Below are 23,933 nucleotides of genomic sequence, written 5' to 3'. Positions count from 1 at the left end.
AGCTGATTTTTCAGCAAAACTCTTCAGGCCAGAAGGGGTGGCATGATATATTCAAAGTACTGAAACAAAACAAACAAACAAACAAACAACTGCAGCCAAGAATACTATCTATCTTGCAGATCAGAAGGAAAGATAAAGAGTTTCCCAAACACAAGTTAAAGGAATTAAAAAAATTTATGACCACTAACCTAGCCCTACATGAAATGTTACAGTGGATATATTGAGTGGAAAGGAAAAACCATAAGCAGGAGTAAGAAGTGTAGGAACACAAAAAAAGTTTAAGTGTATCTATAAAAATCACTCAAGAGATTGACAAAATAAAAGGCTATAATGTATGCTTCCATATACCTAAAACATGCGGAGTGGAAGAGGGGTAAAGAATGGGTTCAAACTACAAAAACAACCATAAAACAACAAGGTGGCAATAAGTATATGCCTATCAATTATTACTTTTAATGTAAATGGATTAAATGTTCCAACAGGAATATGGTAACAGAATGGATTAAAAAAAAAAAAAAAGCAAACTCATCTATATGTTGCCTACAAGAGACTCATTTCAAACATAAAGACACATGCATATTGAAAGTGAAGGGATGGAAAACATTTATTTTCCAAAGGAAAGTAAAGGGAAATCTGCGTTTAGCAATGCTTGTATTAGACAAAACAGACTTTACAACATGCTATATAATCATAAAGGGAACAATCCAGTAAGAAGATATAACTCTTGTAAATATTTATGCACCCAACATGAGAGCACCAAATACATAAGGCAGGTAGTAACAAACATAAAGGAAGTAATCATTAGTAATACAATAATAGTAGAGAACTTTAATGCCACACTTACATCAATGGATAGATCATCCAAGCAGAAAATCAACAGGGAAACAGTGTCTTTGAATGACATATTGGAGCAGATGATTAAACAGATATATTCCAAACCTTCTATCATCAAATAGCAGAATACATATTTATTTCAACCGACTGAGACAACCAGGCACCCTTAATACATATTTATTTCAGATGCACATGGAATTTTCTCCAGAATAGATCACCTATTAGGCCACCAAACAGTTTCAACAAATTCAAAAAGACTGAAGTCATACCATGCATCTTTTCTGACCACAATGATAAGAAACTAGAAATGAACCGCAAGAAAAAAATCTAGAGAGAACACAAATTTATGGAAGTTAAATAACATGCTACTAAACAGTGGATGGGCCAACCAAGGAATCATAGAGGAAATAAAAAAATACATAGAGACAAATGAAAATGAGAACATAATGGTCCAAATCTTTGGGATGAAGGAAACCTATTTTAAGAAGGAAGTTTATAGCAATACAGGCCTACCTCAAGAAGCAAGAAAAATTTCAAACAACCTACCTTACACCTGAAGGAGCTAGAAAAAGAAAACCGAAGACCAGTAGAAGGAAGGGAATAATGAAATTAGAGCAGAAATAACCAAATAGAAACTAAAAAACAAAACAAAACAAAAAAAAAAACCAGCATCAGTGAATTCATCAACTGGTTCTTTGAAAACAACAAAATTGATAAATATTTAGTTAGACTCATAAAAACAAGGGGGAGAGGAGACCCAAATTAAAAAATCTGAAATGAAAGAGAATAAATGATCAATACCTATCACCTCCCAAAAATCAATCAGGAAGAAATAGTAAATATGAGCTGGCTGATTAGCAGCAATGAAATTTAATCAGTAATCAAAACAACTCCCAATAAACAGAAGTCCAGGACCAGATGACTTCACAGGTAAAAGCTACCAAACATCTAAAGAAGAGTTACTACCTATTTTTCTCAAACTATTCTGAAAAAACATAAAAGTTTCTAAGTTCATTCTATGAGGCCAGAATTACCCTGATACCAAAACCAGAGAGAGACAATACTAAAAAAAGATAACTACAGGACAGTATCTCTGATGAACATAGATGCAAAATCCCTCAACAAAATATTAGCCAACTATATCCAATAATGCATAAAAAACTCATTCACCACCATCAAGTGGGATTTATACCTGGGATGCAAGGGTGGATCAGTATTTGCAGGTCAGTCAACATGGAATATCACATCAGCAAGTGAAAAAGTAAAACCATACGATCATTTCAATAGATGCAGAAAAAGAACTTGACCAAGTACATCCATTCATGATGGAAACCATCAACATATAGTGGGGTTAGAGGGAACCTATCTTAACATTATGAAAAACCCACAGCCAATATCATACTCAATGGTAAAAAACAGATTTGCCCCTAAGATTAGGAACAAGAGAAGAATGTTCACTCTCACCACATTTACTGGAAGTCCTACTTAGGGCAACCAAGAAAGAAAAGGCATCTGAATTGGTAAGGAAGAAGCAAAACTTCCACTCTTTGCAGCAGACATGATACTAGATATAGAAAATTCTTAAAGACTACATCAAAAACCACTAGAACTGATTAATTCACTAAGGTTGCAGGATACAAAAATCAATATACAGAAGGGCTTGTGCATTTTTATACTCTAATAATGAAGGAGAAAAAATAGAAATTAAGAGAAAAATCCCATTTAAAGAATAAAATACTTAGGAATTAAGTTAACCAAGGAGTTGGAAGATCTGTGCCCTTAAAACTAGAAAACATTGAAGGAAGACATTGAAAACAACACATAAGAAATTAGGAAGATATCCATGCTCATGGACAGGAACAACAAATATGTTACAATGTCCATACTGCACAAAGCAGTCTACAGATTTAATGCATTTCCTATCAAGATACCAACAACATTTTTCATAGAACTAGGACAAATAATCCTTAAGCTTGTATGGAACCACACAAGACACCAAATAGCCAAAGCAGTCTTGAAAAAGAACAAAACACGAAGTATCACAATCCCAGATTTCAAGATATACTACAAAGGTGTAGTAATCAAAACACTATGGTACTGGTACAAAAATAGACACATGGATCAATAGAACAGAAGAGAAAACCCAGAAATAAACTCTTCATTATATTGCCAATTAATCTTCAATAAAGGAGCAAGAATATGAAATGGGAAAATGACAATCTCTTCAACAAATGATGTTAAAAAAAAAACAACAAAAAACTGGACAGCCACATACAAAAGAATGAAACCCGACCACTTTTTACACCATACACAAAAATTAGCTCAAAATGGATTAAGGCCCTAATGTGAGACCTGAAACCATGAAAAGAGCAGAGGCAGTAATTGCTCTGACATGAGCTGTAATAACCTTTTTGGAGATGTCACCCAAAGTAAGGGACACAATAGGAAAAATAAACTACTGGGACTCCATCAAAATAAAAAGCTTCTGTACAGCAGAGGAAATAACCAAGACTACTAAAAGGCAACCTAGTGTATGGAAGAGTATATTTGCAAAGGACATATCCTGTAAACGTAAGTATCCAAAATATACAAAGAACGGATACAGATCAACACACAAAAAACCCCAAACAATCCGATTAAAAAATGGGAAGAAAACAGCCACAGACATTTCTCCAAAGAAGATATACAGATGCTTTACAGACTCATGAAAAGATGCTCAGCATCACTCATCATCAGAAAGATGCAAATCAAAACCAGTCTCCCCTCACACCTGCCAGAATGACTAAAATCAAAAGCACAAGAAACAACAAGCATTAGCAAGGCCATGGAGAAAAGTAATCCCCGTGTATTGCTGGTGGGAATGTAAGCTGGTTCGGCCACTGTAGAAAAGAGTAGGGAAGTTCCTCAAAAAACTGCAAATAGAACTACAATATGATCCATTAATTCCACTGCTTGCTATTTAGCCAAGGAATACAAAAACATTAATTCAAAAAGATACATGCAACCCTATGTTTATAGCAGTATTATTTATGATTGCCAAATTATGGAAGCAGTACAAATGTCCATTGATAGATAGATGGATAAAGAAGATGGGGTAAATATGTGCAATGGAATATTAGTAATTTATATCTATAATCTGTTATAAAAAAAGATTTTTTTATATGTTGCAATTTTGCCACTTGCAACAACATGCATGGATCTAGAGAGTATAATGCTAAGTGAAATAGGTCAGAGAAAGACGAATACTAGATGATTTCACCCATATGTGTAATTGAAGAAACCAAACAAATGAACAAAGGGAAAAAAACACACATGCACAATCCAAAAAAAAACAGACTCTTAATTATAGAGGACAAACATGGCTACCAGAGGGGAGGTGTGTGGGAGGATGGGTGAAATAGATGAATGGGATTAAATAGTCCACATATCTCGATAAGCACTATGTATATAATTGTTGAATCTTTATATTGTATACCTGAAACTAATATAACACTGCATGTTAACTATACTGGTATTAAAAACAAAAACTCGATCATAGCCCTATTCTTCCCCCTTCATTCTCTCCATCTCAGGCTCTCCATTCCAATCGCCTAACCTCCTAAACCTGAATCCTAATATTCTGCACCCTATCTCTTATTTCAATATTTTAATGTATATGATGGGCTCTCTGACACAGAATAAGGTAATTTCCTTGCTCTGTCATCAAAAGGCAACCAAAATTTGATTCATTTAATTTTCCAACCATATCTTCTTTTCTCTCTTGATTTCCCTCATCACCAGAAGATATTCTAAGCTCTTCTCCGCTTGATCAAGATGTTTGTTAATTGTGAAATCTCTCACAAAAAGCCTGATGAAAATATACCTCCTCCAAGGAATCCTCCCAGAGAACATGGTCTTTCCTGTCCAATGGAGAAATCTCACCCTGCTCCCAATCACAAGCTTTTTAGTAAATGATATGTTAGAGTTTCAAATGCATGCCTGAGGGAAAAGTTCTTTGCTTTAGATGCACTATTAAGGCTCAAAGAGAAATGAGTCACGTCTTACTGCGTTCCAAGTGCCCAATTCTTAACACAGTAGGTGCCCATGGAATCCTTGCTGAAATGAGCTGAGCCCTATCTGCTCTAGGTATTTGTTTACTTTTGAAACATTATAAAAATACTACCAATTGTCTTGAGGATATGAAAGCATTATGTTTTGGCATGACTTTGTGAATTCTGGCTATGTAGTCCTGGAGTGGTCATTTCACATCTCAGAGGATATCCTCTCCACTCTTTCTTTTTAAGTTTATTTTTTTAATTTTGAGATAGATTGTGCAAGCTGGGGAGGGGCAGAGAGAGACAGGAGAGAGAGAGTCCCAAGCAGGTTCACTGCTGTCAGTGCTCGACACAGGGCTCAACACAGAGCCCGACACAGGGCTCGATCCCACAAACCGTTGAGATCATGCGTGACCTAAGCTGAAATCAAGAGTCAGACACTTAACTGACTGAGCCACCCAGGTACCACCTCCTCTCCATTCTTTAATGGGGTTCTGTAGGGCTCAAACAAAACAACTCTTGTGAAACATTCAACACAATACCTGGCCCCAACTTTGGTGCTAAAATGATGTTAGTTTCTTTGCTTTTAGTTGATTTGAGTTTGTGGGTACATAGAACGGATAGTCATAAAAGGAGCAAGCATAACACATCCTTGTTACGAACAGCATAACCTCTGACCTTGGCCATCACATGTGGTGGATCCTTGTACTAGAGACTCCAGGAACCAGAAATCATCACTAGCATAAGGGTACAGCGTGATTAATGCCTTGCCACCCCAAATGATATGTAAGCAAGCTATCAGAATTTAAATGTCTACTGTTTGGCTGAAGGGTCACCTGAACCTAACTGAAATGCTAGGTGGGTGGGGGTGGATAAAGATGGAATTGGTGCCTATTTTTAGCCCCAGTTTCTAAGCTTTGGATTAGGGATTCCTGTAATCAGAAAAAGCGCTGCATTTTCATTCTTGGCTTTACTGCTTTGTAACCTGCTTCCAGTTGTTCAATACAGATCAGATTAAATGATAAACGGGCTTGTTGGGTAATGAAGTGTGGGCTGGCATTATTCAGGGCTTGCCTCAAGGCTCTCAGAAGGGAAGAGAAATAAAGTTTCTTAGATCAGAAGCCTGGCTCCTTGGGGAAGGAGAGGGGATCCGACGCTCCTCTCTGCCAGCACCTTTCTCATGGTTTCTGACTCCTGAGATTGATTAATATTCTACGGGAATCCCTCTCTGTGAGCACAGTCAATGGCTCACAATTTTCATATAAGGGGAGCACAGTTCTTCTTGCCCTCTGTGTCTTAGCTTCAGTCACTGAGGAAAGCATGACTTTAGAAAATCCAGAAAGCCATAGGCCTGTCTGAGACCTGTAACCAGGAGCCCAGTGGGGTATATTAAAGCAAAGATCCTTTTCACCAATCCATTAATAGTGGCTGTTTGGAGTCAGAACTCATCAGGGTACTCTCCAGTAGTACTAACACATTGTTTCCTTCAACCATTCATTAATTTAGCAAATATTTATTGGAAGCACCAAGCATTATGGTAGGATCCCAGGACAAAACAGTGATCAATAATAAAACAATAATAACATGTTTCACAAGAGCAAGGGCTTCACCCATTTCTTCCTTTCGAGATGTATTCTCAAAGCCATAAGCAAATCGGTGGTTATTTATAATCCTTAACCTGTCATTTGAAGTAAAAGAGAATGGATCTGTGAGAACTTAGAACAAAGAAACCTGACCCAGTTTGAGTATCAGGAAATAGTAATAATAATAGTCAATGCTTGCATGAACACTCACATAGAAGTTCTTGTAGCATTATAAATGCACTAATAGATTTAGTATGCGTAATACAAATTGCTATTTAAGTTGAAATTCTAAAGACCCTGCAGTTAACCAGTTGATGGCTGTCAGAAATATTGTCTTATTGTTTCTCCCAAATAAGAAAGGTGTGGGAGCAAAAAATTCTGACTCACATGTAGTATAGTGAGGATTCTGGAAGAAAGGCAGGTAAGTACCTATGCCTAGGCTGCAGATCATTATTGCTTCCTGGTCACACCTATTGAGATTCGGCATCCAAGCATGAAATACATTTTAAAAAGAATAAAAAACAAATGGCCATAATATTTCCAACTCCTCCCATTAAGAGGTGACATTCTTGAACCTCTTGAACCTTGAAACTTTTGAACCTGCTCCTTGAACCTGCTCTTGGTATGTGACCTGTTCTGGCCAGTGTGGTAATAGCAAACTGGATACAGAAACTTGAAAAGTGTGTCTTCACCAATCTGCTGCTGCTCCTTGGAGCCCTGAGAGCAGCACTGGAGATGCTGAGCTAGCCTATCAGAGGATCAGACACATGCGTAGCATGGTACAGCGGTGCCCTCTATGGCACCTGGTCTAACCAACCTTCTATATAGACAGGTGAGATCCACACAGACCATCTACCCCCAGACAAGCCAGCAGCTGACCAGAAAGACTAGCAAAGTCAGTTCAAACCCAAAGAACTACCCATCTGGCCCCATCAAACCAGGAGAAATACATGTTTATTATTTTAAGCTGCAGAGTTTAGGCACGGCTTATTCCACAGAGGTGAGTGGATACAAATCAGAGGGTTCATATAACCACTTTGATCAACCCTTTCCCCCTAAGCCCAAGTGGCTGGGGAACAAAGTGGGGGAAGATGAGTGACCAACAGAATGTTTAGCTACAGGACAAAGGAGATGCCAGGGGATGTGAGAGGGGTAAGCACCACGTTTAGTGTGGAGGAGGTGAAAGAAGAGCAGGGAGAAGGAAGGGGAAAGCCTGAGGGAGGCAAGACAGCACTATTGAGGACTTACTATACACTGGTTTCTGACGTCCTTTTTCTGTATTATCTCATTTAACTCTCATAACAAACTTAAAATATAGCACCTGAAGCTTAAAGAGATTATATAACTTAGTCAAGTCACACATAAAGCATACAATGCCCCAATATTTTGGCCATGACGATTTGACTCAAAGTTCACGTTTTTAACTAATAACCACTACCACCTGCTGTGAAAGGGTGATAGCAATACCCTTGACCTCAGTCTGGAGTTAGAACTAGGGAGCTTTTCAAGTTGGGAACCTGGCCAGGACACTTTGAGCTGAGAGAGAAAAGGCAACACTTCTACTAGGTACACATCATTGTGAAAAATTATATTCCCCAAATAATCCCAAGATGACACTTCTGGAAAAAACTCACAATTCGGTAGATCCTCAGAATGAACCTAGGTGGTTCTGCTCATGACAAGAAGACCCGTCTTGGGCATATCCTCTTTACTTGTATAGTAATGATAAAAGTAAGTTTGCTTTATAATTATTGCTATAATAATCAATACTGCATTGTCATAATTATCAACACTTGACAACAGCCCTCCAACCAGTCCTTAAAGGTTCCTTGCTTCAAGCTTATTCACTCCTTGCTTGCTGACCTTAACTTCATGGTTTGCAGGAGAACTAACCTGCTTCCCAGGAGATCCCGCAGTCCTCTGGCTGTGAGGGACAAAGGACCAGATTTTCCAGAAGATAAGGCCTGACTGCATTCAAAGACAGCAACCACGGACCAGTCTCCTCAAGAGACAACTTGTAGTTTTAATTACTGGTACAGGGGAGGAGTCTGAACTGCCTTATCAGGAGGCACCTGTTGCACTCCTGGGGCATCCTTTACTGCGAGACACCTGCGAGCCTTGATTACCAGCAGAGTAGGGAATCTGGAAGACTTGCAAGGACAAATGATTAACTGCTGCCCTAGCTTCTCCTGCACGTAGCCATCCTCACGATTTTCCACATCTTCCCTGTTGAAAACCCCATGCTTGGCCTGGACTGGGAGGATGGTCTTTGGGATTTTAGTCCGCCATCCTCCCCAGTTGTTGGCCTCCCACCTTGCCTTTCCCACCATCACCTGTCTTTCGAATTTGCCTTTAAGGCAGCAAGCAGCTGAACCTGGGTTCAGAACCGGTCCTCAACAATTTTACACTATGTTGGGCAGAATGTTAGCACTTAAATATGCTTACTCCTCATCATATATCTCTAAAGGTGCACTAATGCAGTCTCCATTTTATATGTAGGGACAGTGAGCCACAGAGAGAAGTACCTTGCCAACAGAGTGAGTGTGGCTAAGTGAAAAGTAATCCAAGCAGCAGGACTTAGAAAACCAATCACTTAACTTCCCCCTTTCTCTCTTTGATTTCCAGACCGATAACTGCACTTCCTCCCCAAGTCCTTACAACGTCTCTGTCCCAGAGAAACCAAAGCCTGAAGAGAAATCAATCTAATACTATCTTATCTTTATAATTTGTTCATATATTTATATCTAAGGCCTTCTCCATCTCACACCACTCTGCTATCCTCAAAGCTGCAAATGACCTTTATTTGCCCGAAGTGGCTAATTTTTTGTCACGTGCACCTAAAAAGCTTGAATTGCTGCTCGCTGCTTACCTTCTTTCTACCCTCTGTCTATAGGAAGAGTTATTGCTGAGGCTTGGGTAGGTGGTTTATAAAGAGAAACCAGGACAAGACAGGGATGGAAACCCCTCAGTTTTTGTCTAAGTTAGGACTAAGGGGTTGTTAGTCATAGTGACAACCTAAAGAAGCTCCTGGTTAAAACCTATATCTCTAGTCTCAATCTGCATGCTTTTCTAAGTAGATGAAAGCAAAAGGAGGGCAGAGATGAAAAAGATGGAGATGTTGTGGCAAGATGTTGGCAGAATGGATGCAGAACACAGAGGATATAGGGAGAAATTGCCAGGTCAATCTGCAAAGAACCAGAGTAGCTATATAGAACATGGGCGCTATAGCAGTTGAGAGAAAGCTGATGCGGGCTACCCACCGAATGATACTCATTTGGGCCTGAATCAGCATCTCCTTGGATGCAGAATGATGCTGACTCCAGTCCATCCCTCTGGATAATGATTGACTGGAGAATGACCCCTTTCCCAGGAACCTGTAGTTTCCCCATGACTTTCAAATATGTTATTTCCCAAATCCCTTCATTATCAATCTTGTTGTTAACAATAATGCTGATCTTCACCTTATAGCACCTGTATGCTTGTCTGAGGTCAGGGGGCTATATTCTCAGATGGTCATATTGTTATGGCCTCCCTGATATTTGGGAGCCCTTTAACCACCCGTGCACGTGAATTTCACTGTCCACCTCAGGTTCCAGCACCCTTTCCCTTCTGTGAGCGTTATCTAACTGAAAAATATGGCATCCCTTGATCTTCTTCCATCTAATCCTACACTAGGGAATGGCATTGATCTCAATGAAACTCTAGTTTCTATTATGCCACAGGGAAAAAAGAAAGAGATGATATATATTGAACAGGACCTTGATGTAAAATTTGAAGTCTTTAGTTCAAGCAGGCTCTGCAAAAATGTGCCTGCTTTCTTGTGAGTACCTTCCCTTAGCCACTGGCCAGTCTACCGTGCCTGAACCAAGGACAAAATGAAGGTCAGTGAACAAACTTACCCTATCAGTTGTGCAATGAAGAAACATAACCACACCTAGCAGTAATACGCAGACCATGACTACCAATTCTGTTGCTGCGGGGAGGAGATAGAGTAACATACAATATAAACCTAATACATAGTTTTAAATTAAGCTGTGATTCAAAGCCCAGGATTACAACTATATTAGCAATAATGTACATAATTTATTAATTTCTAGAGGCTGTAGATGGATTTTGAGCTAAGAGGTACAGTACTATCACTTTTAATTCAATTCTCACTATACCCAAGATTGCAAGAGACAATTATGATTCCCATTCCACAGATGAAAGCACTGAGAATGGACGAGGATAAAGAGTTTGCCCAAGGTTATATGGCCAAGACATGGCCAGCACCAGGACTCAAGATTTCTCTGCACCATGAGCTACAAAGATATATTTTTCCTAAGTATCCTGGGTTGGACAAAGCAATTATTCTGGCAACTGGGCCCTATGCCAGGAAGAAACATTTCTTAAGTGCTATCAAACTAGTGTTTTCCCTGGGAGATTTAGCCGTCATTAGTGAAAAGCTTCATTTGCAATATTGTGTGCAGCCCACGGTAGTGGGCCAGAGCAATGCATTATCACTAACTCAAAGAGATTAATTTAATGGGCAATTATATGCTTCCTGCTTTAAAATACTTTCAGGTAACCAATAGTAGTGTGCTTCTGTAAATGCCAACTGCCAGAACCCAGGCACCCAGGGTCAGTGGGTTTCCCTACTTAACCACCTCACACTACCAGTTTCTCTGCTCTAAAACTGTCATTCAGTGCCTCTGAAATGCCTCTGCAGAGACTATTCGAAGCAAGTGGATTCCCCCGCTGCCCCCCAATGTCCTTTATGTCTCCTACAGCTGTGTTGTTAATCACACTGTCCTCGTAGGCAGGTCTTAGCATTCTGTCCAACCCAGAGGAACCCCGTGTGTCGTCTGATGGGCCTTAGGCCAAATCACAGGTCAGGGAAGTATCACCTAGTCACCAGCTGAATGACAACAAACAAAGACAGAAACAAACAAGGGAACACCTCAGCTTTCTGTGCCTTCATTCAAGGCATTTTTAGAGCCTAAGGCACCTCTGACTGGGGGGTAGACAGGACGGGGGTTCCTGAACTGCCTGGAAATTGTGACACAGCACGTCCAGGCCGGACACCAGGGCTCTTTCATGGAGGTGATTCGGGTCAGCCGAATACCATGTGGTCTTCATTGAAAAACACTGTCCCCTAAAATGTATTATTGTGTGCCTTCCTCAGTTTCCTCATCTGTAAAATGGTTATACACTTGCAGTCTGAACAGTCTCAGGGCTCTGCTTTGTGCATTAGACAATACTCCTACCTTCGCTTAGACACGCTACAAGAGCAGGACCTGATCTTGTTCTTTCCTCCACTGAACCCCTGTCTGGGCACCCTTCTGCTTGGCATAGAGGAAATACTTCACTCACTTGCTTTAGCAAATGCTAGGCAATGTCAGAAGCTCAACTTAAGCCGGACGATGAAAGAAGACTTAACAGACGTTTCTTCTGTGGAAGGCACCTAAGAACGTATCATCTGCAGTTGAATGGCATGGGTACCATTCTTGCCTTCTTACCCCAACCCTTGACCTCTATGAAATTTTGGGTAAGTTACTTAACTGTGTTGAGTTCCCTTGTCTGAAAAATGCATACAGATGACCCTTAAACAATTCTGGGGTTTGGAGTGCCAACAATCCCCCAAATCTGCACAGTTGAAACTCCGTGTACAACTTTTGACTCTCCAAAAACTTAATTATATTTATATACTATAGGCTATATTAATTTAGCCTACTATTGACCAGAGGTCTTACTGATAACATAAACAGTTTATTAACATGTAGTTACTATGTTATATGTATTATATACCATAGTCTTACGTTAAAGTAAGCTAGAGAAAAGAAAATGTTATTAAGAAAATAAGGAAGACAAAATACATTTACAGTACTGTAAGTGTATTTACTGGAAAAAAATCTGCATCTAAGTGGACCTGTGCAGTACAAAGCTGTGTGGTTCAAGGCTCAATTATATTAACAGTACCTACTTTCTCAGAGTGCTGTGAGAATTTAATGCATGATAGGGCTTACCTAATACTTTTTCAGTGTTTAATTAGTCAGCTAAATTTACCTTAAACCTTCACCACTGTGGTAAATAGCAGCCATGCGCTCTAGTTGCAGACGATGGCATTGCTGGTAGCAGAAACACGCTCTACCGGTCTAATCTCTTGTTAGCACATGGGCATCTAGCTGCCAGCACGTGTAATGAGAGGTGCCTGTCGATTGTGATGGCAAGCTAGATCTATCACCACAGAAATACTTGTGTACTATACACAATGAAGCATCTCAGCCTTGGTTAAGTGAATCTGACAGAGGATAAAGGACAACATCTCCATTCTCATTAAGAGATAAGAGAAGGACTTCCCTAAGATCCATTGTTTTTTTTTAGCTTAATTTCATTTGTTTAAATCTTTGATGAGATGGCATTCTGAGAATAATTTTAAATTGTTCTCCCTGGAAAGAGTATTTCTTTATCTTTATTAACACCTCAACTTTTAAGGTTCTGTTTTTCTGGGTGGTTTTAAATCTTCAACTCATCCAAATACAATAAATCTCTAATTTTCTTTTTTTTCCCCAAGACATGGTCTGTGGCTTCGGAAGATAAACATTACATGATGGGCTAAGTAATAAAACCAAGTCAAACAAGTTTTTAAGCCATTTTCATGTAATTCTAATTTTTCTGAAGCCTTATGTGATCTTATTATTTATACTTCTTTTTATGTTTTAGGAAATAAAAGGCTTAATTGTACTTTAAAGTTCCTAAATTTATGCCCATCTCAGCTTTTATCTTTCAGCCAAAAATTAAAGTTCTCTTTGTACTTTCTTGCTGTTGCTAAGAAGGTTACAGGCAAACATTCCAAGAAAAGCAGACTGATATCTAAGTTAACAGTTCCACATTTCTTGAGATGTTTGACCTCCTGAATTAAACTTCCTTATAGGTCAAAATATGCCTAAGTAGTTTGTTTAGTTTTCAATCTCCAGGTAAGATTTAATTAAGTAAAAGAGAGTGATAACTCTCATTATTTCAATAGAGTAATGAAAGTTGGGGTTATATATTTTAAATTGTATAATGTTCACAGACAAGGCAATGGTCTTTATACGGGCACAGCCATTCTGTATTTGTTCCCTACATGGAACCAACTGTAAACCTGAATCTGGGACATGTTTGAGTGGTTTATCTCAAGCCATGAAGAAAGTTTTATCTGGTCTAAACTTTGATATACTTTTGTAATTAGAGTATACTGTATTTATTAAAAAATAAACTATATTGCTTTAAAAATGATCTTAACTAATTATCTTACTGGTACACATAACAACTTATTCTTTTTCATATTTTTTTTTAATTTTTTTTTTTTCAACGTTTATTTATTTTTGAGACAGAGAGAGACAGAGCATGAACGGGGGAGGGGCAGAGAGAGAGGGAGACACAGAATGGGAAACAGGCTCCAGGCTCTGAGCCATCAGCCCAGAGCCTGATGCGGGGCTCGAACTCACGGACCGCGAGATCGTGACCTGGCTGAAGTCGGACGCTTAACCGACTGCGCCACCCAGGCGCCCCTTCTTTTTCATATTTATCATGATCCCTTTTTTAATATAATCATATGTTCATTAAAGGAGTTCCATCATTGCACTTTTCCACACCATCAACAGGGAACTGCTTGTAATTCCCAACACTCACCGTCTTCTTCCTTACCCCTCAGTCTTTCTGTATGGATATCTCAGCAGATTTCAATTTACCCTTTCATATCCAGGTGCTTCGAGGAGCCATGAGAAGGAAAACCCCAAGATCACTAGGGATTTTGTCTCTTTTGCTGACTGCTGTATCCCCAGCCACCAGTAGAGCGGTTGGCAAGTAGTATAGACTCAATAAATAGTTATTGAGTAAATGAACAAATTAATGTCATCTCAGACTTGGTCACCCTAGAGTTAACAGCTTATTTCCTTGCAGCAACTGCTTTTGTGTCTGTCTTCTTACTTGTCTGTAATTCCTTGCAAACAAGTCTTTCGTTTCGTGATTGTCCCTGAAATGTTTCTTAACCACCTGCTCTGTATATTCATTTATTTTTACTCCTTAGAATGAGTAACATAGATCCTTATAATTAGGACCTCCTTGATGAATATTAAGTAAAGGAATCCATCTCATAAAAAAAAAAAAGTGTCACGAATTAAGGCTAACTCAACTTGGTTGTATTCAATATGAGAAGGTTCTTTAAAAAGTAATTACTGCCTGCATAAAGAAAACTGTGATCCTTTAGAGAATTTTTATAAAGCTCTAAAGCAATATAAATTGTATACAGTTTTTCTCTGAGGCTTAAGGTAATAATGTGGCTTCAACATTGTAAATTATGAAAATTTCATGTTTGTACTTCTTTCTCTAGATGGGGTTAACATTTCTTTCTTTCTTTCTTTTTTAATGTTTATTTACTTTTAAGAGAGAGAGAGAGAGAGAGAGAGAGAGAGAGAGAGAGAGAGAGACAGCCAGGTAGGGGCAGAGAGGGAGAAAGAATCTGAAGCAGGCTCCAGGCTCCGAGCTGTCAGCACAAAGCCCGAGGCGGGGCTCGGACCCATGAACCATGAGATCATGACCTGAGCTGAAGTCAGAGGCTTAACCAACTGGGCCACCCAGGCGGTAGATGGGGTTAACATTTCTGATGAACCAGTTACCAAGTAGTATCGTTGGTTTGCTTTATCCCTTAAATGTTAGTGAAGGGTAACTGCTACCACAATAACACACTGAGGAAGAGAATACTACTCCTTAGCCAGTAAAACACCAGAGTTTCCAGAGTTTATGCTCTCTCCAGAACCCTCCATTTGGTAGGGCTGAAGTTACGTATCAACCTGACTGCATGTCCTCTGCTTGCATTCAAGGAGGCTATAAAAAAAACAGATACGCCGCACTCTTACATCTTCACTTTTTCCACACAGTGTTATTGTTGGTTTACTTTTGTTCTGTTTCTTTTTTAACAAAGTTCCATGGGGAACATTTCCCCCATATCCCAGAACAACGAAAAGTGGTGCCATCCTGATGTCATGGATGGCTCATTTGCACAAACAAATTAATCGTGTGTCTCAGAGATGTTTGCCCTGTCTTCACAAGAAACCATAGAGGAAATTTTAGAGAGAGTACAGAGAAGATTTTAGGTCCCACATCCATTAACTGTCATCTATAAACTCTATATTGTATGTACGCCCAGGAATTTTTCTTAATGTTGATTTTTATTTCCTTACCCAGATTCCCAACTCATTCAAGAATTTGTCTCCCTTGAATCTGTGTGAACTGTAAAGGCCTTATCAGGTCCTTGATTGAAAGAAGGACATCAGATAATATGCAAAATGTATTTTGTTTGGAAATAAGGTGAATATTATGTTCTTTTGCATATTTTTGTGTAATAAAAATTGGTGAGGCAGAGTGCAAATTCTCTGAGACAGTGTAGCACAAAATTCCACCAGAGAGCTACTGCTTAGAGACCCAGTAATAGCGGCAGTATGTACAATCAAAGAAGCTGTGCTCACTAAAAACTGACTGAAAGACTAACATGTTATTTTAACAACCCTGGAACATCCTCTAAAAAAAAAAAAAAAAAAAAGCTTACATTTTCACATGTAATTTATGAAAACAATGATACTGAAGTTACAGTTTTAAATAATCTATTGGTACCATGTAAGATACATTAAACTCTTAAAAAAACCAAATATCAACTATAATTTTATCACTCCAAAATAATATGCATTGACAGTATGAAGTTTCCGTCTATATTTTGTCTGCATATGTGAATATGTATGTGTGTGGTTTAAATATGTGAATAATAGTATATATGTTCGGTGCATTTATTTAAATTCTAGTGTGCAATACTTGAGTTCTATTTTTTATCTACCCTTTCACACTAACTCTTTCTCCATATTTTAATATGCAAATCATTATTTAGTGGCTGAATAATAGATATATAAGAATATTTGGATATGAGAATATTTCCTTCCCATATATATTGCAACCTTTGGTAATTTACCACTGGGCAAGTTATTTCTTGTTGAGACAATTCATTCAAAGACTCCTTGGGAGCAATAATATAAGTTCCAATGCCAAAATATCTGATGCAAACAGGGACCATTTGTCATGTGATCACTAGGCATAAATTGAACCCAGTCACACAAGGAAGAAATTAAACCCAGGCACTTACTAATTTCGGTAGCAATGATTGTTATGTTGTGCCATACACTTAATTCTCTGTCAAGTGGTGTTGCCAGCGTTATTTTTCCATCATCCGCATTAATGTTGAATTGTCTCTCCAGGTCAGTGTGCCGGTCGATGGAAAACCTACAAAAGAGATACATCTGTAATCACTTCAATGTTTATATGATCCATATATTCCACAGCAGACCTTTAGTAATCCTGTGAGAGTCATAGTTGTGAAGTCAAATGGATTGGGAAACTCAGTGGCATCATAATTTGTAAAATAAAATGACTGAATGAGGCACAAGAAACTTAATAATTATTGTCCAAGGAGTAATTAGCTACCTATGCAACATGGAGGTCATAAACTGCCATCAGTTTCAATAGGTAGCATCTTCAAAAACGGATGCTGATGAAGAGTTAATTGCACAATCCATCACATTTATTGGACAGCTTATGATAATTAGCAGTTGCCACAAAATATCACATAAAACAATAAACTCAAGCCCAAATCAGGATGGTGCTAGGCAGCATGTCATTTACGGCAGTTCAAAGGAAATGTGTATTTATGTTAAACCCATATTTCACTAGACAACATGTATGTGTTATTATTATTGCTGCTGTTGGGTTGTTTTGTTTTCTTGACAAGTAAAGTGTATATTTAGGATTCCTGTTAGTTTCTTTCCATAGAAATAAGATGGTGGCTGATTATCTAGTAATCATTTTTGAGTCAGAAAAGATATTTCAGCAGCTTTATAACACTCGAGTCTCCAAAATTCACAATTTTAAATGCACAGGTTAGTAGCTCCTCTTTTGAGAAAACTCCTTCAGAGAAGACATTATTAAGGTATTATGTTTAAATTTTATTTATTTTGAGAGAGAGAAAGAGAATGAGTGGGGGAGGGATAGAGAGAGGAAGAGACAGAATCCCAAGCAGGCCCCGTGCTCTCAGTGCAGATCCCGGTGTGAGCCTTGAACCCATGAACTGTGAGATCATGACCTGAGCCAAGACCAAGAGCTGTTAGCTTAACCGACTCAACCATGCAGGTGCCGCTAAGGTATTTTGTATCTAGAACCAACTGCTTCTAAGGGATACTAGGCATCAAGATAATATAGTAATTATGATTTTTACAACATTTATTGCTATCCTCTTTATACACCAAGATCTGTGTTTTGGTTATAGAATGTTGAATTCAATAAGATGAAAGTCTTAAGGAACATAAGACATAGTTAGAAAAATTAACCCATAAATAAAGAGTGAAATAAACTAAAACAGGATGGAATGGAGACTGAAAAGAGGGTGTTGTAGACTGAATGTTTGTGCTGCCCCCAAATTCAGAGGTTAACATCCTAACTCCCAATATGATAGCATTTGGAAATGAGGACATTGAGGGGTAAATAGGGTTAGATTAGGTCTGATGGGATTAATGACTTTATACAAAATGGAGTAGACACAGGATCTCTCTCTGTTCTCCACCAGTGAGGGTGCAATGAGAAGATGGCTATTCTGTCTCTATTATTTATGTATTGCTGTTTCTGGGATAATTCATCTTCACTGAGCCTTGATTTTTTCACTGGTCAAATATGGTTGCAGACTAAAAATAAAGCATCAATCAGTCTCTAAAGATATGTTCTAAAAGTGCTAGAGATATGTTTATCATTATCATCATCCTCCTCACCGTAATCACCATGTCTGATTGCACAAAAATTTAATAAACTTTCCTACTTAGAAGGTGGTAGAGAACGCCCCTTTCTTAGCAGTTTATAAATAGCATAAAACTGGAAAAACTTTTGGGTGTCATTTAAGTTTCTTAACTCTAACAGAGGCAGAGATATTTTTCTCATTTTTTAAAGTTCCAGTTCATGACAGACTTTATGGGGTGAGTCATAAGAATTTATAAAATAGGCTATAAATACAGCCCTTTAGTACGATCACAGGTGAGAATGTCATAATATTACAAGATTACACAATGGGAGGAACTTGATGGGGGAAAAATGACTTTGTTTAAATTCAGTTTAAAGTCTACTTCAACTATTTAAAGATGCCCCTTGCTGCCTATGTAGATATTTCACACATCTGCCTGGTTGACTTTATGATAAAGGCTCCCAAGAACTGCTAAACATCCTAGAAGTCCTGATTCAACATAGTCAACAAGCATGCATTAAACACCAAATGTGGACCAAGCACAGTGCTAGATGCTCCTTCCTTCTTCTGTCCTCTAATCTTCAGTTTCTTTTTGTTTGTTTGTTTGTTTGTTTGTTTGAGAGAGAGAGAGAGAGAGCACAGCCAGCGAGTGCAGGGGAGGAGCAAAGAGAGAAGAGAGAGAGAGTCCCAGCATGTTGCATATGGTCAGCACAGAGACCAACATGGGACTCAAACTCACGAACCATGAGATCATGACCTGAGCTGAAATCAAGAGTTGGATGCTTAACCTATGGAGCCACTCAGGTGTCCCTTCTCTTTGGTTTCTTATAGAATGAAGAAGGGAAAAATGAAACCCTTAGAGGACATTTTAAGCAACATAACTAGTGAACAGCAGAACCAGAATGAATATTCATGTTTGATTCACTCTGAAGTCTATGTGAGCACCAGCTACAGGAAGGGCTTACCTTATTCATATATAAAGTAGGGGTGATATTAATACTGGATAGTAGGATTCTTGCGAGGACTAGAGGAGATGATAAGTGTGGCATACTTTGTCAATACGTGTGTGCTGCCCACTAAGTATCAGGGATCAAGACTCTACTATCATTTGTATGATAGTGACATCATTGAATGACACCTTTGCACTCAATTTTCTGAACCCAAAATTGTGATTATTTTTCTTATTTTAGAACACACTGATTTAACATCTTACAAATGCCTATATATACGTGTGTGTGTATGTGTGTATATATATATATATATACATATATATATACATATATATGTGTGTATATATACATCCTAATATAATATATACTATTATATATTATATAACATATAGTATTTTATAGTATATATAGTATTATAATATATATGTAATTCCATATATTGAAATATATCTAAAGAAATATGATTTATTAAATCAATGACAAGGGGTTAGACCTCGCTGGAAAGCCAGGGAATAAGAATTCTCCATCTCCCGTCTTCTTTATAGACCTCCTGATAGGTTTTTAATCCATTTTTATTTTCTAGCAAACTTTTTTCTGCTCTGTTGTTTAAGGGCATGGCCTGAGTTTCTGGTTGTTTACATTAAGACTACCAGGAGAGTCCCAGACCATAGGCTCCATATGCATTAATAATCTCATCATGGGGCACCTGGGTGGCTCAGTCGGTTAAGCATCTGACTCTTGATCTCGGCTCAGGTCATAATCTTGCTGTTCTTGAGATCAAGCCCCACATCAGGCTCTACCTGCTGATGGCACAGAGCCTGCCTGGGATTCTCTCTCTCCCTCTCTCTCTGCCCCTCCCCTGCTCATGCTGTCTCAAAATAAATGAAAAAACTTAAAAAAATAATAATCTCATCATAAAGAACATGGGTCCCAGTCTGACTGGCTCAGTTCATGGCTTAATTTCACCATTTACATAGATGTGATTTACTCATGCTATTAGTCTATCTGGGTCTTTGTTACTTAATCTGTAAATTGGGAATTATAATGGGTTTTGTGAGTTTTAAATGAGGTACTGCATATAAAGCACTTACTACCGTGCCTGACACATAATAATTGCTCAGTAAATCTATTATTTAAAAATCTGTAATCTTATCATTACTTATGTGGACATGATAATAAGTTTCTCCTGATGATTCCCTAGTCCCTTCTCAGGCCCAAGGTAGCATCCATTTCACTCCTTGGTTCTCTGTCCCTCAACAAGTTCATCTGGATTTTCCTATCCGTAGAAGGAAACATAGAGGATGCCATTTTAAGTGATTAAAAATAAAGCTGAGAAGGAAAAGCAAGTGTGGGGGAATGGGGAATGAAACCAGCATGTCTGGCACCATTTCAGATGTTTATTTTTCCACCAACTTTTCTCACCAAAATCTCTGTCTCGTGAAGTCACCACTGCGGGTCCACAGATTTAGTGGACACATTCAACTTTGTATTACTGTTGAGTAACATGATCTTTCTTAACCATAGTTAAAACTGATTGCATTTTAACATATTTTTAAAACTTATTCCACAACTAAAGATTACATTTAAAAACTGAAAGCATGCCATTTTTAGGAATGTTCTCAGAAGACACTCAGGCCACCACCCACCCCCACCCCAAGCACACACACGAGAGCCACAGCACTGCATCTCTAGCTGCAAAGGCTCACCTTGCTTTCCTCCAGTCCTCTAAGCTGCCACCATCCACTGCATTGCCTTGCATCCTCCCCTCCCCTCCCTCTCATGCCACTCTGTCATACAGCTACAACAGCAGCAATAAAGGGCAATACTTAAACACGAAACTCTACTATAGGCTCTTTCTTTAAGTCAGTTAACAGAAAATCATTTCAAAGAAAAACAGAATGGGTTAAGAAAACAAACCTGGAGGAACGACTGAAATATTAGGATCCAGTGTACTGTGTAAATTCTCAGAATGTCATGATTGGGGCTAGATACCTGGGAAGTAGATCCATAAGCCACTCTGTCTTCTGGGATTCCCAGTGTCTTTCTGAATAGCAGCACAGAGAAGTATAATCAGAGAAACCAGAGAACCTTCAGTGGAATCTCCCTGAAATCATGTACTATTCATAATCTCACAGTCTTGTCTATAAATAGGAGAGAATATCTTCTTCACAGAGTGGTGCTTTGCAGTAAATGAGTTGATACATGACTCACATTAGGCAAATAAATAAATGAGTAATAAAATAAATGATGAGCCAGTTTTTCAATCTGTAAGAGATGCCTTCAAGCCTAGAGTAACTGTGGACATAAATTTCTAGAAATGGAAATATATAAATAAGGGCTATCATTCACATCTTTCAGTAGTCTTAGGAATGACAGAACTTCACAAATGACACTAGAAAGATATTGCAAAACCCTTGGTAATATTTGTCTATTCCCATCTTCACCTCTTTCAAACTACCTGCTAGTCTGAGTACCTCCATGGAGCACAGACTCTGAGTGATGATATGAAAGGCTATACTGGGTTTCTCAGCACACACCTCATCCATACAGATCCCTCTTCAAGGCTTCTGAGTCATTCTTTTCCTTATGGATGTTCCATTTTCTGTAGCTAAACATTTGCCAGACTTTCACTTTTTTAGGACAAGGGGACATTTTTGATTCATATATTACAATATCACATTGGTTAGATTTTGCACTGTAGTTACTCAATGACTGGTTGTAGGCAAGATGCACAAACATGTATCAAGCATAGGTTATGATTATATGTGAAATAGGGTGCTAAAGAAATAAATACAAGGGAAAGCAACAAATGGGACAGGAAAGAAATAAAAAATAAGAAAGAATTATTTTGGTTCCTAAATCTACCGAAAAGTTCAATGCCTTCTAATTTGTATCTTAAAAGTCATAGGATCTGTATCTCCAGTATTCAAGTCTCCACTCTAATTTCTTAAAAGTTTGCGTGTATTGGATTTGCTGTTCCTATGCAGAATTACTTAAAATGTGTAGATAAAAGATCTCGTTCTGAGAAGAACAGAATATACTTTGGAGAGCCATCTTCCTGCCACAGTAAGAAGGAAAATAATTCTTATTAACACAGTGGGAAGTGGCATGTGACAAAATGGGCTCCTTGGGTCATGTTAACATCAATTCTAATGACGGAAGTTTTGGAAATACACATTCTCCATCGAGTACAATGAATATGTCTTAGAAGCCCTGTTTAAACTCTCTCATTTTATTCTAACAAATTTCCTGGTTTGCTTCAATACTACTGTTTCTGTAACCTATAGTAGTATGTCTTAGAAGTAAATGGTGAAAGCTTCATCATCTTACTTTGTGAAATTAAAGCTATAGAGGCAAGAAAATTCCTACCTAGATGCATAGCACCTTGTTTGGAGACTCTACTTTAACATACATCATTCTGACCATGAACACAAATTGATGTCACCAGTTTACCCAATTAAGAGTAGCTTACAGAGAGAAGTAAATATAAGAAGATACCATTGGTGCAGCGGCTGAGAGTAGATCGAGAGAGACCATTGGATATCACTGTGCTGGGAAAAGGCACCCTACTCTGCATTGCTGCCACCACTGATATTAAATAACAATGTTTACCTGAAACATGTAATATGTTTCCTCAATTAACACAGCTCAACTATTTATATTTCATACCAGCTTGTGGCGCAAAATTCCACATGTGTATGTGTATTTTGTTTTCAATATGCAAGTATTATAGGTGCATATCCATTTAAAGCATCTCCCACCTCCTCTTCCCCATCCCACCCCTAACACTATGTACAGTGAACCTCTATCCCCTATTCAGTTTACCGCTTCTTGGTCTATAACAATGTTAAGAACACTTTCAGGACTTTTAGAACTAAGTTCATAAAGTCAAGGAGACTTTTCTTTTCATTCACAATGACTTCAGTGCAACATGAGCCAAATGTGCAGGTTTAATTGTGCAGTGTGAAAAACCAGCTACACTGATTATATTAGCAATCAGATAAACTGATAAGAAGTTTCTTAAAAAAGTGATTCTGAACTATATTCTTTCACTATAATATTTAGGTTTTTTTTTATTATTTTTTAAATGTTTGTTTATTTTTGAGAGAGAGAGAGAGAAAGAGTGTGAGCAGGTGAGGGGCAGAGAGAGGAAGACAGAGAATCCGAAGCAGGCTCCAGGCTCTGAGCTGTCAGCACAGAGCCTGACGCGGGGCTCGAACTCGCGTACTGCGAGATCATGACCTGAGCCAAAGTCGGACACTCAACCCACTGAGCTACCCAGGCGACCTGCCACTATAATATTTGTGAAACACATGATGATTTTTCCAGGGAATGGCCCTCCCATTCTTAACTTCTCTGCTAAGCCAATTTATATAACCAATACTCACTTTCTTCATCTAAAAATGAGAACAATATGATTGCCTTCTATTAAAGATTAGGTGAATCTGAAATTAGATAACACATTCTAAATTTCCTCACACTTTTTGGGGCCCCTGGGTGGCTCAGTTGGTTAAGCATATGACTTTGGCTCAGGTCATGATCTCACGGCTTGTGAGTTCCAGCCCCGCACGGGCTCTGTTCTGACAGCTCAAAGCCTGGAGCCTGCTTCAGATTCTGTATGTTCCCCTCCCTCCCTCCCTCTCTCCCCTTCCCCTACTAATTCTCTCTCTCTCTCTCTCTCTCTCTCTCAAAAATATATAAAAACATAAAAATTTTAAATTTCCTCACACTTTTTAAATGC

General features: G+C 38.4%; 1 protein-coding gene across 1 annotated transcript in view; it reads right to left on the bottom strand.

Moving 5' to 3' along the window:
• The window catches only part of CDH8 (cadherin 8), a 367,090-nt gene that overhangs the window by 124,342 nt on the left and 218,815 nt on the right, over window positions 1-23,933 (bottom strand). The window contains 1 exon segment of the mRNA XM_030299517.1: window positions 16,605-16,741. Coding sequence (XP_030155377.1) covers window positions 16,605-16,741 — 137 coding nt within the window.

This window comes from Lynx canadensis, chromosome E2, assembly GCF_007474595.2.
Source record: "Lynx canadensis isolate LIC74 chromosome E2, mLynCan4.pri.v2, whole genome shotgun sequence".
Lineage (NCBI taxonomy): Eukaryota > Metazoa > Chordata > Mammalia > Carnivora > Felidae > Lynx > Lynx canadensis.
Note: the sequence above shows the minus strand (reverse complement) of the source record. Positions and strands in the feature narration are given on the sequence as shown.